Below are 18,053 nucleotides of genomic sequence, written 5' to 3' on the forward strand. Positions count from 1 at the left end.
GGACATGGTTTGCTGAAGACAAGATTGAAGGCACACTAGAGAACATTTCATGCCTTTAAAATTTCTCCTACAGCTATCCTAACAAATTGTGGCAATTAACATGTTGTTAGTGTTAGATGTATGCAGCCAGTGCAGGTGCTAATAATTGAAAAAGCATTTAGAGCTTTTACACCCTGGCTGAATATTTCATGATGTGCTGCATGTTTCACTATTTACTCAGTGGGCCTCTGTCACTTCAATCTTCTCTGACTGCTTTGACTGGTGCTATAAAGCTCAACCAAGATAGAGTGACGGCTTGTCACAGGCAAACTTCACCGACTCCTGCAGCTCACTGGGACTAGCTGTGAAGGTTGTCACGACATTCTGATGGAATTCAGCAAATGTTTTGTGACTAATACACCCAACATTTGTCGGCTACCATTAGCCATTACCTGTGACCCTCTGCAGTCTGTGTGAAAGGCATTAGTTTGTAATGAGAATTTGTTGCCTACGTGTATCATACTAATGACACTTCAACTGATCTTTACTTTCACAGGTTAATCAGCAGTGAAGTTTGTAAGGATTCAGTGTACAGATGCAAGGTGCTTTACAGAAGAAAACTGCATGCAACTAGAGAAAGAAAACCTGGAGTTTTATCATTAAATGCTTTTATTGTCATATACAGAATCCGTACTGATACTGGTTTCAACATTACTCTGCCTTATTCGTTCCCTAAATCAGCAAAGAAGAATGTACCTAATACAGAGATTATATACAGCGTCAGCTTATGGGTTGAAACAATCCTCCTTCCTCCCTATTTCTTCTTCCCTCCACTCAAATACCAAAAAAGTTTTTTTGTGTGTTTTCTTTGTTCATTTTTTCATCCTCAAAAGAATTACAGATGAGTTCACATTAATTTATCAAGACTACCAAGGATGCTGATATAGGGCTGCTTACTGAAAGAATTTTGCTCATTAAAGTATCTTGATACCTCAGGACATGCTCAGATTATGCTTCTGAATTATGAATCTCTTTATGTAAGAAAGTAACAAAATACTTAATTTTCAGACTTTTATCTAGGAAATTCAACAAGGAGGAGACAAGGCACAAAGCCAATACATCTTTTGGTTTTAAAATTTCCCATTCACATCTGCTCAAGCGACAGAAGTAGCAATTGTTGAGTGGTAGGAGAAAGAACCTGAAAAACTAATTTCTCATTTGTAAAATATAAATGCACAGTTAAGTGGCACTATAAAACATAGAAGTGTTTTTTTCTACTTAAATGAAGTGTACTCTTTAGAACTTATGACAAAAACTACCTCTGTTGCACACCAGCATTACAATAAATCATTGTTTTCTTTAAACCTTGTATAAAGCTGAAGAGCTTTTTCTTTCCTTTGCTTTGATCTGAGTGGGTCTCCTTTTATTCTGAACTTCATAAAAGGCCTTGTTGATTTTTCCACTGGAAAATTCTGCTTTCTTTCTTGACACTACCCTCTCATCTCAAAAACATTTGCAGAAGACTTCACATTTCAATTTGAGAGTGTTCTTATTCTTGTGGTTTGCAACACAACTACTAATGGTAGCAACAGAGGGTTAACATACACTACCTCCCAAAACCACCCAAAACTTTCGTTCTATAAATTTGTTAAAACAGGTCTAAGACAACAGAAGGACTACTGAACTGTTCCTGATGCTTGTATTGGCCGAAGTGAACTCATAAAACAGAACCAAGAGGTGAATTGTGCTACTAAATGCCTGCTTTGTCACAGTTTAGTTATCATTTCATGTTACCATTGCATAAAGTTAGCCTTAGTAAAGCCTTAACAAAGGATATAAATTCAGAGCTCAGTATGAAAATTTCCAAGCATTGAGGTCACAGATAGAAACAGTTATTATGGCTAATCAGTGAGTTTTACCTCTTCAAACCTTACCTGGTTTAGGGTAGACTCGGAAAATGATCAGATTAAAGTCATTTTAATAGTTTTTGTTTGAGAAACGTTCCCCCTCTAGACCTCTCACCATTTTTTTCACTTCTTGTGGAAAGCTAAATTTTTCAGCAAGAGGAAAAGTAGCACTACAGTGGCAGGGAATGAGTGGCACTGCTGAGCATACGTGCTACTGTATGGCACTGGGTAGGCAGATGAGGAGATGAATGTGCACAGTCACTGTTCACATGCTTAGAATATTATAGCCAACTTCAGGAAAACAGACAGAAGGTTTCCTCCTCACCTTCGGACAAATAATCTCATAATATCTTCATAAATGTATGCCAAAATCTCACTTTTTCTGTGTTACTTAGCTGGACTCTGAACCAGTTTTATGGTTTGGTTGAGAATTATTTTGGATCTTTGATAAAGCAAAATCCTCAGGCTTAAAAAATTCTCCTTGGCATCACACTGAAAACCCAGTGTCCTCTGATGCCTGGTTCTTATGTGATCAGGGACACTAATGATAATGACCCTTTGCTGAGTATGCTACTTGTCTAGAGGCCTATGTCAACTACACCACTACATTCAGAGTGGACAGGGACAAACTATTTGTTTGCTCTTCAGGCCCCTTGGGCCCTGTCATATACTATTTGCTCCTGCATTAAGAGGTAGTTTGATTCAGCTGGGCTGACATTTCCTTCAACTCAGTGTATTCCACTCATGCAGTAGCAGCCACCAAAGCATTAAGTGAGGACTTGAGCCCCAGCAACAATCCTTTTAAGGAGATTTTTTGATTTAAACCCAGGGCTTTTCACATTTTATTGGTTACTCTAGAATTGAAAATGACACTTTTTTTTTTAAACTAGCTTTGCTAGTTGATACTCAAGCAACACAGTCTCCTCAAGTTTAATGTGGCTATTCATGAATAACACGAATCAAAACCTTTGACTGTCAGATGATGAACAGATGATCTGATTTCACTTCCTGACACCAGAAGCATCAAATGGTCTCACTTTCCTCCCTAGCGCATGAATAAGGAAACTAGATATGTGATTATTTTTCATGACTTTCTTTTCTTTCTGCTTTCATTTTAGTTTTATACCTCATTGTAATAGGACGCCCTTGTGTTTACATCTTCATAGAAGTATTATTTGTTTTTTCCTGATAAAGTTTAACTTACGTTTAAAGTGTGTGTTTAATGGGGCAGCCTTCTGCTGAGGAAAAACAGGTAGAAAGTAATCATGACAGTGCAGAGTGGCTCAATATTTTTCTAGTTAATTTTCATTTATTGTTCCTGATTGATCACTTGATTCTTTCAGTGTCACATTAGTGTGATCTCATTCGATGTGATGCAGGAGTTAGTTAGAACGGTAACTTTCCAAATGTGAATCTAAACTACATGTGATACACGCCGAGCATATTTGTATGGCTTTTTTTTTTTTTTTTTTTTTCCAGTTAGTAACTTATTGACATCTAGAGAGAACAGTATCAAAAGATGGGATTGAAAAGATGTCTTTGTTCCAGCTATCAGCATCAGGTTTAATCAGGTTAAATCTCTAATCATAGAGATTTCTATTTATGTGTGAATGAATCTCAAAGACACCCACCTTCTGACCAGGTCTAGATAGGCAGATCTCTTTGTCACAATCTCCCAGGAAATGCCTACGATACAGATTCTGTTCTCTGTTCTGCTCAAACGGTAGCAGGAATCCAAAAGCTGCAGCTCATGACATTATACCTTCTTCCCTGATTTGCTCCAGCTACTATGAAAATCTAAAATCTATACAGCATTTTAATGTTATGTTAACTATAAGGCTGCTCAGAAACTGATTCTGTAGTTGCAGACCTGATTTCAATTTAAAACTTAAATTTCCGCATACTATTTCTCTACTTATACTCTATTTATAGAGATAAGCTCTATTAGTTTTCCTGTTCTCCAGGTCTTCTATAGACCCAGGACCACTGCTGTGGAAATAGTCTGCCAGCTGTTTCTGTGGGAGGGTATGGGTGAAGCTGCCTTTGAAAACAAGCACTTAATGTAAATTTAGAAAAGACACTGCAAAGGTAAATATCAGCTGCAGATATGACAGTGTTTTAACTGATTTACTTCTTGTGTACTTTCAGTTGATACACTGAATATTTCTGAGTAGGAAAACAAGTAATTGTCACTTTGGAAATTTGAAAGTATACAAAAATGCAGATAATATAGTCCACGTTTCTTTATGAAATAGCTGAATGGTACCTGGCCATTGTACACAAAGCTGAACTGTTTTCTTCATATTCTATTAGTTTTCTCTTATTTAGCACCTTGAAACAAAAGTTAAGACAACACAGATAAAGGGTAAGACAAGTAGACCATTGGATCTGGGAGAAGGCTGAGGGTGCCAAGACAGGTCTGGTAAATAAATTTAGCAGCAAAAAAGAAAAAAACAATGTCTGGATCCGGAAGCCTAGCAAGTTCTCTGCTTGCTGCTCGACCCGTATTTAGCAATTCTGATGTGCTACTGAGCAGACAGCTCAGGCTCAGGACGACTACTCTCCCTCAGTCCCTCTTCAGCAGGCAATGAAAGCAGGCTCCACTTTGAAAATCTTCCCCCATCATGAAAACTGACACAGGCATGCTTTTCAAAAACCCACAGCCAATCTGTTGATCATTACTTATTTACAAAGGCCTTCGGGCAGAAAGTCCTGTAAAAACCATACTTGATACGGTATACACTAGCTTTTTCTGCTTGTGGAAAAAAGTACCCCTAAGGCTACCTCAAACCATCACTTTCTATTGCACATAAAATGTACCGTGTAACACTAAAGTATTTAATATATATGGTATAATATATCTACTGGAAAGGCATTTGTGTAGAAGTATGTTACCCTGTATTTGGTAATTTGATGTTTTGCTGAAGGCTATGACTTGAAAAAGCCTGCACCTAGTACAGAGGACCTGTCATCTCAGTACCCAAGAGCCAATAGAATAAAGAAGTACCCTTAAGCAGCAAAACTTTGACACAGCTTTGAAGCATATGAAAACAGTATAACTCCCCAGAATTATTATTACTCAAGATCAAAGAAATGAGGCATACTTTACATAGCAAACAGGGACAGTGCACTCAGCTCCAAATGTTTCAGCTCTCTCTCTCTCTTTCTTTCTCCCTTTTTATTTTTACTTCCCCCAAATTAGGATTTGGTCATGGGGCAATCTCCCACAGTTTTAAAACTATAAGTGGTTAAAACTGTTACTGCTAAATAAGAAGTCTGTCCAAAGGTAAGCAAACTGAAAATGATGATAGGATGACAACTGGCATCATAAAAATGAGAAGCTTGTCTGTATGCTCATTTTATTCCTCCTCATAAGCTGTAAAAAAGCATGTAAATCAGTGTCATATGGGCAAGACTGAGGAAACAAAGGCAAAGAACCTTTAATGATACATTTAACAGAAATAGATGGTCAATATGAAAAAAAGGATTTTGGGTGCATTTTCCTCTGTGAATCAATCTCACTTTCAGTTCTGTGGTCCAGACAGAAATGGAGAAGACTTGTATAAGTTATGCCCTTAATTATATTGCTGTAACAATTAACAAATATGGATGCTCCTTTAAGTGTCCAAACAAAATTTCTAATCTACTGACTAAAATGTAAAGAACAATATTACATGGATGTATCCAAAATTGTTAAAGGAACAAAATAATGTCAACAATAAAAGAAAAGCATGAATGATTTTATATAAAGAGATATACTTTCATATCATTTCTTTTCCTTTAATTTCTGCAAATGCAGAGCAGCTACTGTTATACATACACCCCAACTCCAAACTGTATGTAAGTGCCTGTTCATATACCTAAGTTTAAGTTTTTTTCTGTATATGTATGCAGTGGAAAATCTCCACTATGCTACTTAGTTCTGGATACAATTATGGATTGAGATTCTAGGCTGTCCACTTCAGATATGCAAAATAAAGGAGGAACAGCCTCATTTCAGAAAGCTTCACATCTACTATTTGATCCTGTTTGGACTGACTTGAGCAGCCAAAGGGTAAAGTACAGTAGATAGAATACGCCATATTATTTTAATAGATTCCAATTTCCTATTGCAATTCTAGTTTTAACAAATCTCTTAGAGGAAAACTGTCCTATGGAAGAGAACTACATAGTAATACAAAGATATTACAAGTGTAAAATAATGTACATATAGCAACAGGGGAAAAATATCACTAACGATGATGTTTTCATTACCTACTTTTAGAGTATATACTACCCTTTAAAAAAATCCTTGTATTTCATAATTAACATGCTTTTAGCCTGAGTAAAACTGCATTCGTTTTTGAACTTTGCTTTGGCAAGCACATGGATTATTAGACTTTTTTATCAGTCTAAATCAATTAACAGAAATTTGATTTCAATAGACAGGATAAAAGGAAGGTAATATTCAGGTTCATTTTTGATTGTGATGATACATCTCACATATGGCCTTAAGTACAGAAAACAGTACTCAGAGGGAATCCAACAAAAAGAGAATTGCCTAAGGCAAACTAACCACACGAGTTCCTCTGATTGGTTAGTGCTATCATTAGTGCCACTGCTGTTTAAGAACTACACACGGGCAGGACAGGGTGACAGCTAAGACTTTAAAGCCTATGTATTTTTCAAACAGCTTTTCAAACTGTTTTTCATGACAGAATTTTTTTCAGCTCTATCATTAACTGCTGACAAGCTGACAGAATAAATACTTCAGCCTTTCAGAAACCATCTAACAATCTTTTTTTCCTCTGCCTCCCCTTATTTTTTGATGTGGGGGGAGGAGAATAGGAAGAGAAGAAGAAAGGAGATGAAGATATGAGTTTCTTACAGTCTTACCTCATCAGTTTGGGTGAGGAGTTGGGAGAATTTCGCATGCCTCCATTTCGTTGCTTTTTTTTGGGTGACAGTGTTGACGGCTGCTCATCTTCAACTGGAAATATAAGGAACTCATGAGATTAAGCACTGTTCTACATGCCATATGAAATACAAGTGAAGTAGCAAAGAACACACACTCTATGTCCATTCACGCACTGATACTTCATTGCTAACATAGGCCTAACAGTAATAAAAATCAAATACATGTTAGTCAGAGAAATTGGTTTGAAGGAGAAGCAGGTAAGAGTACCAGGGTTTTTGAACAAAGGTGTTCAAATTGGTTTCAGACTTCAAAAACATGGGAGGGAACCACAGTAGGGTTATTCTGAGCGTTATTTTTAGTTAACATGTGCTACAGAAAAGTAGGATTAGTGCTCTGCTATATTTCCAGAAAGATAAAGTACTATTTGCAATACAAACATAACAGCTGCCAGCCTGCTTTTGCTAATGAGCCAGACACCAGTTGGTTCTTGCTCCTCACATGCCAAATAACAGAGTCTTCACGAAGAGACGTAAAATATTCAATGCCTTTATGTTCAATGATTCAGTTAGTCAGGACTGTGAGCGCAGCCTGCCATTGTGCACAGATCTCCAGCACAAGTCAGACCTCATCACTCCACCCCTCTCACAAAAGGGAGTTGTAACAGGATTGAACAGAATGAGGTTGAATGGTAGTGGGGAGACAATACCTGTGTAACAGAGGATGCATATGTTATGCAATCTTTTAATGAGGATGAGGTGCACTTTCAATGACAGATCGATTTTCAGATGTAATATCACTCACAATTTTGTCAATCATAAACTGTTCTTAGATAACCTAAGCCACAATGTGCGTTGCTTAAACAAATGCAGCTTTCTAAAACCTCCTCTACAAGAATTAACTACCATCATTACTGGTTCAAGATCATTACTGCACTTAATAATCTGCACACAAGGTTTACATTTGCTAGTAAAGGAAATTATGCTTTCTATCTCATATTCACACTAATGCTGAATTATTCTAATGGAAAGAAGGAAAAATAGACTTATTTCCTCCTATTGTTAACTAGAAAATGAACTAGAAGGTAATACAGCTGACATCTAGAAATCTGCTAAAAGGCAAGAGATTAGTAGTAGTAGCAGCAGCTGAATTAAAAGAGCTTAATATACATTAGCAGTGCACAAGCAAAAGCCAGAAAAAAATCAGTTTGCAGTGAACTACATCGGAGGAACACCAAAACTACAAACCTGGATATGTGCCACCCTACATTTATCTGAGGACAAATTAGGTAATATTCTTCTCCTTTGGCCCTTTTCTGACAATATCTTATTACAGTCTCTGTTCTAGTCTGTCACGTCTAGTTTTTAGCCATAAAAATTTATTTTGCCTTTGTCAAAACTAAAGGATTAGGCCCTGAAAAGACAGATGTGCTGTCTTAAGTGACCTGGCACTACCTAACACATCCAGGCAATTGAAGCAAACTATGGCATTTCAAATAAAAACAAAACCAAACAAACAACAACAACATAAAAAAAAACAGCTGAACAAAAAAAATGCTCCAAGTAGTTGTGTAAATGGTTGTACATAATATAAGAGCAATGACTGCCTTATAATGATTAATTTCACTAATTTAACTTTCTTTTTTTCTCAGGCAGCATTCATAAATAGAATAACACCTTCTTCCAATTTGACTTGATTTTAGATGCTTATTGATTATTAGTTTAGCTCTATTCTTTGGCTGGGAGATAGATAAGCTCATAGAAAATTCCCAAGATTATGTAATTTGAAATTTTCTCTCAGTGACATTTTCTTTCTGGGTTTGTTAGATCAATTCACTATTCAGTTTTTTGTAACCAAGACTGTGTGTTTTCAGAATTATTTTTTTTGTAATATCTTTTAGTTTCTGATTATAACAAAGATACAATTGATATGTTTCATACTCCTAGTAGTAATAACTCTAAATTTCACTTAATTTTATTGGCTACCATGGAGCTACAGAAAGATTGTCAATAGATTCAGTATTGTACCCTAAATACCCTAAGTATACTGCTATATGATTTTAATATTGTAAGAAATCTATATACCTATCATGACCACCTATCATGCAAAATCTTAGAGGAGTACAACTGTAGATTGTGTTATATCCAATATAACAATATTCAATATCTGTGAACAATAAAAAGCACTAGTATGGAAGACTATCAAGTTTTCAGCTAGTTAAAGACTCATCCAAGCCTTTCAGACACTAAACGTAAAACACCAAAAATCTTTTATACTGTAAGGTCCAATATTAATGTTCTCCAGTGCTAACAGTTGATACTATTTCACCACTCAATTATAAAAGATAATCTTGGTACTAATCAGAGTAATCACACATAGATTTCTGCTGCTACTTTTGATACAGCATCTACAGTAAATAATCTCCCTCATTTGATACGTGCTTGTCATATTCAAACTACATTAGGCCTGTAAAGTCCAAGGCTCGTGTGGTTCACTAGTTAACACATGTCAGCAAATCTGAGATTTCAATTCATAACTAAAGTAATGCCCTTCTTAAGCCATGAGGCCATTTATTTTTATTGCAGTAATGAAAGATAATGTATGTTAATCATATTACGTTCAAACAAGATTTTGCTTTTCCATGAAATCTGTACGCAGTTCATAGTGCTTTTGCAGTTTTAAAGATGCAACTCCATCAGAACAAGAGAACAGAATCTACGCAGTTGAAGAATATGAATGGAATGGAGACCGTTATGACTTGGTTCCTAAATGCACTTCAATGATCACTCACTTCTTGGTAATAAGTAGGGTATAAAACATATTTAATGATTATTCTTCAGATAAAATTATATAATTCCTGCATATTTGAAGAAATAGATCCAGAAAAATTTTTAGTAAAGTCATAAAATATCATTTCAGTTTCATGGTTTTTGCCTGCATTAATTTAAAAGGGAGTCTTTGATGTCTTGTTCTTAAGAAAGACAACCACATTTGAATAATGGGCTGTGATATATGACAACTCAACTCTGATATTCTATATTTGACTTAGTGCTTTTCTTACTGAGAATGTGCCCCCATTCTTAGTATATCTGATGTCTTTTTGCTACAGAAGTTGTTTTAAAATACAGTCATATTATATTATGGAAACTTTCCTTACCAGCTTTCAGGAAAGTGCAAATAAGTTCAAGAATTGGCCACATTATAGAATTTGAATTCATTCCAGCCTCTGAGTTCTAATAAATTTCAAGAGCTTGTTTTGCACATCCCTAAGTATAAAACTTAACATAGTGCTGTAACAATCCAGTGCTCACTTGTCTATCAGGCACAGAATCTAATAGTCTTCCTGAACTGCAAAACTCGGTGCTAGAAAAATGTCAGGCAAATCTAATGAGGCTTCAGATACTCTGGTTTATGCTGAAGTTTAATTTAAAGTTACGCTGATGTTTTAACATGTTTACTTATTCTTGAGTAAAGAGAATTCATTATTTCAATGACATAACCTCCAGAAAATGTTCCATGAATTGATTTAAGATGTGCTGGTAATTTTAACAGCCTTAATGTGGAGTTGAACATCTGTAACAACACAATACTTGACTTTTATTCTCATTCCATTTTTTAAAGTAAAATAAAGAGAATGTCTTTCAGAAACAGTGGACAAGCTCATAAGTTTTTTTGTTTTTTTTTTTTTCTAACCACTTTTTTAAATAGATCTGGTTCTTTCACTGTCTCTCTCAGGTCAAGAGAAGACAGCTTATAGACACCATATTTGGACCACCAAAAAGAACTATGATTGGAAATACCATTTATGTTACTAAACGTCACACATGTAAGAGCTGGTAAACTCGTCTTGCCCAAAATGTAAGTGCACCAGAGCAAATAAACCGTATGAAAGATAAAGCACAAACCACCCAGAAACATTAGTTGACTAGCTATATTGATTAACTTATTAATCTCCACATCTGGAGAAACCCACATCTGAAAGCACTTAACAGAGCATTAGTAATGTCATAGTCACATTGAAAACAGACTGCAAAACCATGCACAAACCAATTGCAATTGCTTTATACATCCAACTATGGGGCTACCTACGGAGATCTTGGTTCAACCCAGGCTTTTGGGAGTGGTAGCGATATTTTACAGGCAAGCTGAGTGCCCTTTGCAATCTACAGTACGTAGATTTTCCTTGTTCAACAGAATTCAATAAATTAAGTTGCAGCAGCGAGGGATTGTTGGGTAGGAAGAGGCTCCCTTTACGGTTATTAACAAGTGGAACAGGTTCCAGGGCTCCTTCAGTGGACTTGGGACCAACCAGTGCAATAGTAGCTGTATTCTTGAATTGATATGAGCTTTTTGGGTAACTTGATCTAGCTGCATTCTTTACTTCTAAATAATAAGAAAAAATGTAAATTAATGTCCTTGTATTAAAGATTATTTCAAACCATGAATCAATTTTGACATCACGTGGAATTACAGACCTTATAGCTAAAAGTATCAGTTTCAACAGTTGAAATAAAGATTTATACCTGCAGTTTTCTTTACTTTTCCCCTAAAAAAAATATATCTGTTTATAAAAGAATACTTATAAAAGGATTATTCCACAATATTATCATCTTTAAGCAATAATCCCATCCTAGGGTAAGTGTGTTTGAGGCAACTCTTATTTCCCACCTGTTGATAAAGGTTTTGAGATTTACTAGCTGTAGAAGATGTTTATTCCCTTAAATGACAGAGGAGGCATAATACTCTGTTGCTGTTAAAATAAACAAGGAATAATAGACAGAACAATCATAGTTATGGAAATAATCCAGTGTTTATGAACCTACATAAAAGTAGTTGGATATTTAGAACTTCTGAGTGCTGTGCATTTCAGATCAGGTATAGAACCCCTGAAAACAGGGCTAATAGGTTTAATTTCTGAAGTATGGTTTTGACTTGAAATGGTGATTCTTAATCTTCTAACATATCAAAGTTCACCGAACAAAAAGAGCATTTAATATCTCCAAACATTTTTTGGTACAAATATGCAGCTGTGATCTTCTTCAAATGCTTGTTTCATCATGAATGAGTATATCGAGAAGAAGGTATACTACTGAGCCTGTAAGATCTTCTATTTTCTTCTATTTTGTTACGTATTAAGAGGAAAAGAGATTAAATAGGAAGTAGTTTATGGACTGATAATCTTGCAGCATTATTTGCATATGTCTGAATTGCCTTGAAGTTTCCATGAAGAACTTTGAATAGGCAACAGCTCAAAACTGTTTAAGCAAGTTGGCATGGGTTTTGGTGTTTTTGGGTAGTTTACCGTCAGATAGAAACATTATCTGTTAAATGGGCAGATACTTAAATAGCATCCACATGCTTGCCATTTGTATTCAAGCACAAAATCTACCTCTATCAGCAAAATGTAATTATATGTGAACTATAGGAGTTATTTGAATGTACTCTTTAAGTAGATTCCAGTACTTAGTAACAATCTATCCATTCCCATCCAGTGATCTGTGCTTGCCTCCACTGTGAGTGATACAGAGAAGAAAATCAGTAAGCACCAAACCAGAGTCTATCATGGTGTTTCTCTGTCTTTGCTAATATAGAATGTCCAATCCATCTGATGGATTTAAAATCATTCATGGAGAGCATGTATCTGATTAGCAAAACTTCCACACACAAAAAAGCTACGTATTACGTTGAAAATGTGTCTTGAAAATTATCAGCCTTACCTTGGAGTCAGTGTTTTTTGGTCAAATCTTGTACTTCTATCTTTGCTTTCCCTCCACTGAAACAATTTTCAGGTGATAAAATATATCTGCATAGACTATCTCCCTACACAACCCTCTGGTCAAGCACGTACTCATACAATTTAAAACATACCCATTCAGTTCTATTTCAGTTCTACTAACACTGGAAATATTCTATATGTACCTACTTGCCTGCATCATGCATCTTTATAAACACTAGAAGACTAAAACCTATTAATAATGTTTATCACCCCTTCAATAAAATTGTTTAAGAAAACATCATCCTCTTACAACCATTTTTGGAATTCAGTAAGCGATCATTTCACATATCAGATCCAATTATCAAACACTAAACTTCAATAGCAGCGTATGTCTTACGGCATATTCCACATAGATATAAGCAAGCTTTCCCAAGATTGTGAGCGTTCTCCATTCCTCTAATACAATTACATATTTTTAACCTTTGGAGAGTAAAATTGGTTGCTTTTATTCTAAATAGTTTGTGTCAAACACATCGGGATACAGATGGAAATACATGTGTAAGCAGAGATGCAATTTTGAACACACATATAACTGTGTTCTTAGATTAAGAAGTATTGTATAACTAAGAGAGAAATATAAGCCAGCACTGTCACTTCTCAGACACTTAATATAACATGCAGAACTTAAAACACTTGTGTTTTTAAGCGTATTCTGTTGTTCAGCAAAAGCATTTTACTTTTATGAAGTTTTTTAAAAATCTGATATCATTTTTGCACTGCTATGTGGGCTCAATTCCATCGAAAACATATTTGCAAAACAGAGATTGCTCTTAATTATATGGAACTGAATACATCCTTACAGACTGTCACTGCCTCATGAGGTTTGGCAACCAAACTGTTTGGATTGGGGTAATCTGTTATACCACTATGCAATTTTAAACCAGAAGTTCCACATCCATGAGGGTCCACTTCCAAGTATGTGACGAGTTTAGCATCAGCAAGCCTACTGGAAAAGAGCTATTTTCTTGTCACAGTTAAATTAGGTTTTCTTTATCTAATATGATATAAGCAATTATTTTCAAGGAAAATGGTTGCAGGATGAGTGTTCTGCCTGCATTGTACACATTTCCACAGTCTGTAAGAACTATTCAGGACATTCATCATGTACCCAAATGGTATTATTATTCTTAATTAAGAATCATGGCATTTATTGGTCATTTTGAGAGCAAATGAATAGCTTACTGAGGATAGCAAACAATAAGGAAGTAGATAAGAGTAGTAATTTAAGAAATTCCATGTTTTCTGTATTATTTCTAACTGCAGTCTGGGTGAACATTCAAGGTATTTTGGAAAATACTGTTCAGAACTTGATAAAAAACCCTGTCAACATTAGACAGGTAAAAAGTATCACCGTTATAATGTGAAATATAAATGGGATTTAGCTAAAGGTAGTCTGAAGCTACGTACATTCTTACCCTTTCCCTTGACCCTCAACAATTCTCCTTTAAGCTCAATGAATATATGCTTCCTTACAGAATGTATTAGGGAATCATGACTGTTTCTATTTTTATATATTTTATTTATTCTAATGAAGGTAATTTGAAATGCAATCTGGAACTCCCCGAACATTTTTAAAACAACCAATGCAGTTAATCTAATGCCTATGGCAATCTCTATTTATTCTTTGTAAGCACACACTTGCCACAACTTAAAACCAGGCTGAGCTTTAATTTAAATGCAACAAGGCAGAATACCAGTGCAGTGATTTCAACAAAATGGCTGAAACTGGCTTCAGCATGATTTGCCTGGAAGGGAAGTTGAAAATGTGTTTTAAAGGAGAAAAAATATATCCCATCCAAAACCAGACATTCTAAACAACAACCACCAATACCCACCACTCCATTCCTCCCCCAGCTCTATCAGCTGCTGGGCTTTCAGCGCCTCTTTCGCCAGACACTAACACAGTGTTTTCCTTCATAGTCAGCCATCAGCCAGAGCTGTCACTTGCAGATACTTCATTTTTGTTTCAGCCTAATTCATACTGCACCCTCTTAATCTCTGCAGTGAGTAATGCCATGTCCCTCTGCAGATACGCCAGATCCAGCACTAGAAGCACAGAGAGTGCTTTTAACTATTGGACTATCATCATTTGAAGAAAGATTTTATTTCTCCTTCCTCCCCCCAGCATCACTGTTCTTTCTCCTAAGCATCCTCCCAGCTGCCCTCCAAAGGAGCAATCACTGCTCTGCAATGTGGTTTATCTTCCACAAAGCCCAGCTTTCACGTGGTGGGTGAAGACTAGCTGCAGCTCTGCATTACTCAATGCAAATAATCAATATGCTGATTGAGCTTTAGGCTACCAGAGATCTTTCAATGGGAGCGACAGCAAGCCTGACTTCCCTCTTTCAATGACAAGCCTGTTTAGACTTTGCTACCTACCACTTTGTGAATCAGGCAACTGAAAATACCCACAGCAATTTCTCCAAACTGTCAGCTATTGCTGTGATTCCACCCAGCACCCCCTGAACAAGACAACAGATTAACCATTAGGCTAGATATGTTGAAAATATACAGCTTCAACCTTTCCCCAGCTAGCTCAGAGCGATGTATAGATGATTATTTCAACCGTCAGCTGCCGCATAGACTTAAACCCCTGCACAATAACTCCTGGATTCATCTGCCCCTTGTCAAACTTGCACAGCTTTAGTTTGAGCATACATAGTGTGGCAGTTTCACTGCGGATCTAGAATAATCCAGACGGCTGCTGTCTCTTTGTTAACAGGAAGCTAAACTGATGAGTTTGTAATGCATTTCTTATCAAAGGTAGCTTCAGAAAAGAAAATGTGCCCCATCAGTTTTGGTTGGATTTTAGCAGACTATCCGAATATGGTTTAATCAGAACACATCTAGACAAAAATAATATTATTAATCTTCTTTAAAAATCACTTTATAACAATGAATTATTTTTGAGATATAAATGTATAAGTACTACTGGATTTTTTTTTTATTGTGGTAAGAGATATAATGAAATATTTGACTAGAAATAAAAACACTGCACTAGACCAGTGCAGTGGTGCTTGACGAGATACAAGAACATTAATTTTAGAAATCACAGAGCAGTGTTTGGTGTCTGAAATGGTAATTCAAATGAAAGAAGATTGCGCTTTTGGTTTATATATGCACTGCAAACTCAGGGAACGTCATTACATTGCTTTGTTTTGTTTCCTTTTTCATATAAGAGAAACAGATATGCTGCACGTCTATACATTTTAGTACCATGAGAAAAGCAGGAGAGGCTCACTGACGAGACACACTGTAGCTGCAGTGTGCCATCTAAAGCAGGTAAGAAAACATCAAGATCCAAGAACGTCAAGGATGCATCATTTCAGAAAAAATTACACATACTGAATGGTGCTTACATGAGACATTCTTTGAAACAGCACAGACCAATAGAGCCTCTTTTTGTTATTATTTAGTTTTTGTTGTCCCAGGCTTCTATCTTTTGGCTAAATGCTGTTAACGCTCATAAAATACCAAATGAATTGCTCTACTTTGGTTTTTTTTTTTTTTTTGGGTTTTTTTTTTTTTTTTGGTTTTTTTTTTTTTTTTTTTTGGTTGTTTGTTTGCTCGTGCATGTTGGTTTTCTCTTTTTTTTTTTTTTTTTAATCTATTATTAATACAAAATTTAATCAGTGCCTTTCAGTCTTTCTTATTCTCATCACTCAAAATGTATTGAAACAGGTATAGATTTCTTTCTTACCCTTGTTTTTACCTGAATGTTGTAAAAAAATACTTAAGACAAAATGCAGATTGCTGCTAGGATGGATCTGCCTATGCATTCTAGATGGCTTCTCTGATATTGTGCTAGACTCTGACAAAATAAGTTAAACTTTCAGGGTCACATAAATATATAGAATGAAAGATAAACTGCAGAGGTGGTTACAAACCCTGCAAACTTTTAACTCAATTTTTTTGATAAAAAGAAGCTCAGACTATGTATGTTTTTATAGTACTTGCAGCATTAAATTTATTTCTAAGGGTAGAGCAACCCCTTAAGGTTAGTGTAGAACTTTAATTTGCCTCTGCTCTTCCAGTTTAATTCAAGAGCATAGATACTTAGAACATTTTCCAGGGGTACCAGTTGTTACCATTTCTCTATTATTATGACTTCAGCAACTGAAGACTCCAGTTAAGGCTGCTCAAACTGTGGCTGATCTAAAGTCCGCTGAAGTCAAGAGAAACCCTTATATTAATTTTAGTGGACTTTGGATCAGGAGTTATTCACATCTCATGCTTCAGGGCAAAAGTCAGTAAAATGGGACAGGAAGAAAGTACTTCCCATGTATACACTATTTCATAATTGGCTTGGACACTTTAGAGAAGAAAGGCTTCAAATTTCATGGGCTTGGCATATTGTTCCCATAGAGAAGTATATATGAAGAGTAGTACTGTTTGCATGTAAAAACCATCTTCCCTTTCCTAGTAGTGTACACAGTAGAAAAAAAGCTGCTTTATCTCATTTCTAATTAAATCCTAACTTAGATTAAGTCATAATTCCATTGAACATTTCCTGTTTCCAATTTTAGTATTCTGTCACACATTTTTCTTGATTTTTAGGTTCTTTGTTCTCCACTCTCTTTTCAATTTATGGCACATTCTGCAATTGTTTATGGAAGCAGAAATAAAAAAAATAAAAAAAATAAAAATCCATGCACTTCACTGTCCATTTAGTTACCACCAATTGACTTCGCCACATATTGCACCCACACAGAATACTATTTGGGATCGGGGTGAAGAAAGAGAGACATGTCTATACATGTCTATGCAGGAGTCAAAACTGAACTTTATCTGCATTCAGGGTAGGTCTGTTTTCCAAATAAAAACCAAACTAAAAGCAATTGAGTTTGTCTTTTGAGTGTGTACTTTGAAGAAAACTCATCAGTATAAATACTCTCCCTCTTAAATTTAAAGTTTTTTTAGTCCATTTTGACAAGCTGTTTTGCTGTCTGAACACCGAGGAAGGAAAACAGCAAAAATGTTATCCCTGTGTCTGAAATAAGAGCTGTTCAAGCCCTCGCGTGCCCTACCCTGTCACAACCAGCCTGGAACTCCATTTTAGAGCTCCAGCTGCTACATCTAGCAGAAGTATAAAAAGATTGGTCAAAGCCACCTTTTAACTTTTTAAATAGAAGATCTGATGGACTCATGGCTACAAGCAGAGGACTGGGAATCTACTGGCTTCAAATTTAGTTCGTCCACTGACCTGTTACACAGCCTATGGTTTCTTGCTTACAGTCAGTGTCCTCTTAAAAGTATTGTTCACTCATAGCTCTTGCTAAGACTCAAGTGGCTAAATTATCTGAAAATTTTGCTGACAATCACTCGTTTCCACAGCTTGAGGTCACTGTTTGGAAAATACATTTCATAAAAACATACAAACATGCATGCAATAGGTGTATATTGCTGTTAGTGTTTAGTTTGTTTTGCTGTTTTGTTTTAATTAGACAAGACTCTTACACTTCAAATAACTATAACATCTTTTTTCTTTACTTATAAA

At 35.8% G+C, this 18,053-nt stretch overlaps 2 protein-coding genes across 29 annotated transcripts in view; one reads left to right on the plus strand and one right to left on the minus strand.

Annotated features, from left to right (window-relative positions):
* The window catches only part of RPS24 (ribosomal protein S24), a 773,435-nt gene that overhangs the window by 169,029 nt on the left and 586,353 nt on the right, over positions 1–18,053 (plus strand). The gene's annotated exons all lie outside the window — the stretch shown is intronic.
* KCNMA1 (potassium calcium-activated channel subfamily M alpha 1) overlaps positions 1–18,053 on the minus strand; it is a 432,315-nt gene that overhangs the window by 53,204 nt on the left and 361,058 nt on the right. For 20 of the 28 annotated variants that reach the window (XM_052676770.1, XM_052676763.1, XM_052676762.1 and 17 more), the window contains one exon: positions 6,762–6,855. In XM_052676770.1, coding sequence (XP_052532730.1) covers positions 6,762–6,855 — 94 coding nt within the window. Of the gene's footprint in view, positions 1–6,761; positions 6,856–10,869; positions 11,164–18,053 lie in introns of all 28 variants that reach the window. The other 8 variants (XM_052676753.1, XM_052676755.1, XM_052676754.1 and 5 more) reach the window with 1 other exon arrangement.

This window comes from Tympanuchus pallidicinctus, unplaced genomic scaffold, assembly GCF_026119805.1.
Source record: "Tympanuchus pallidicinctus isolate F22 unplaced genomic scaffold, pur_lepc_1.0 scaffold16, whole genome shotgun sequence".
Lineage (NCBI taxonomy): Eukaryota > Metazoa > Chordata > Aves > Galliformes > Phasianidae > Tympanuchus > Tympanuchus pallidicinctus.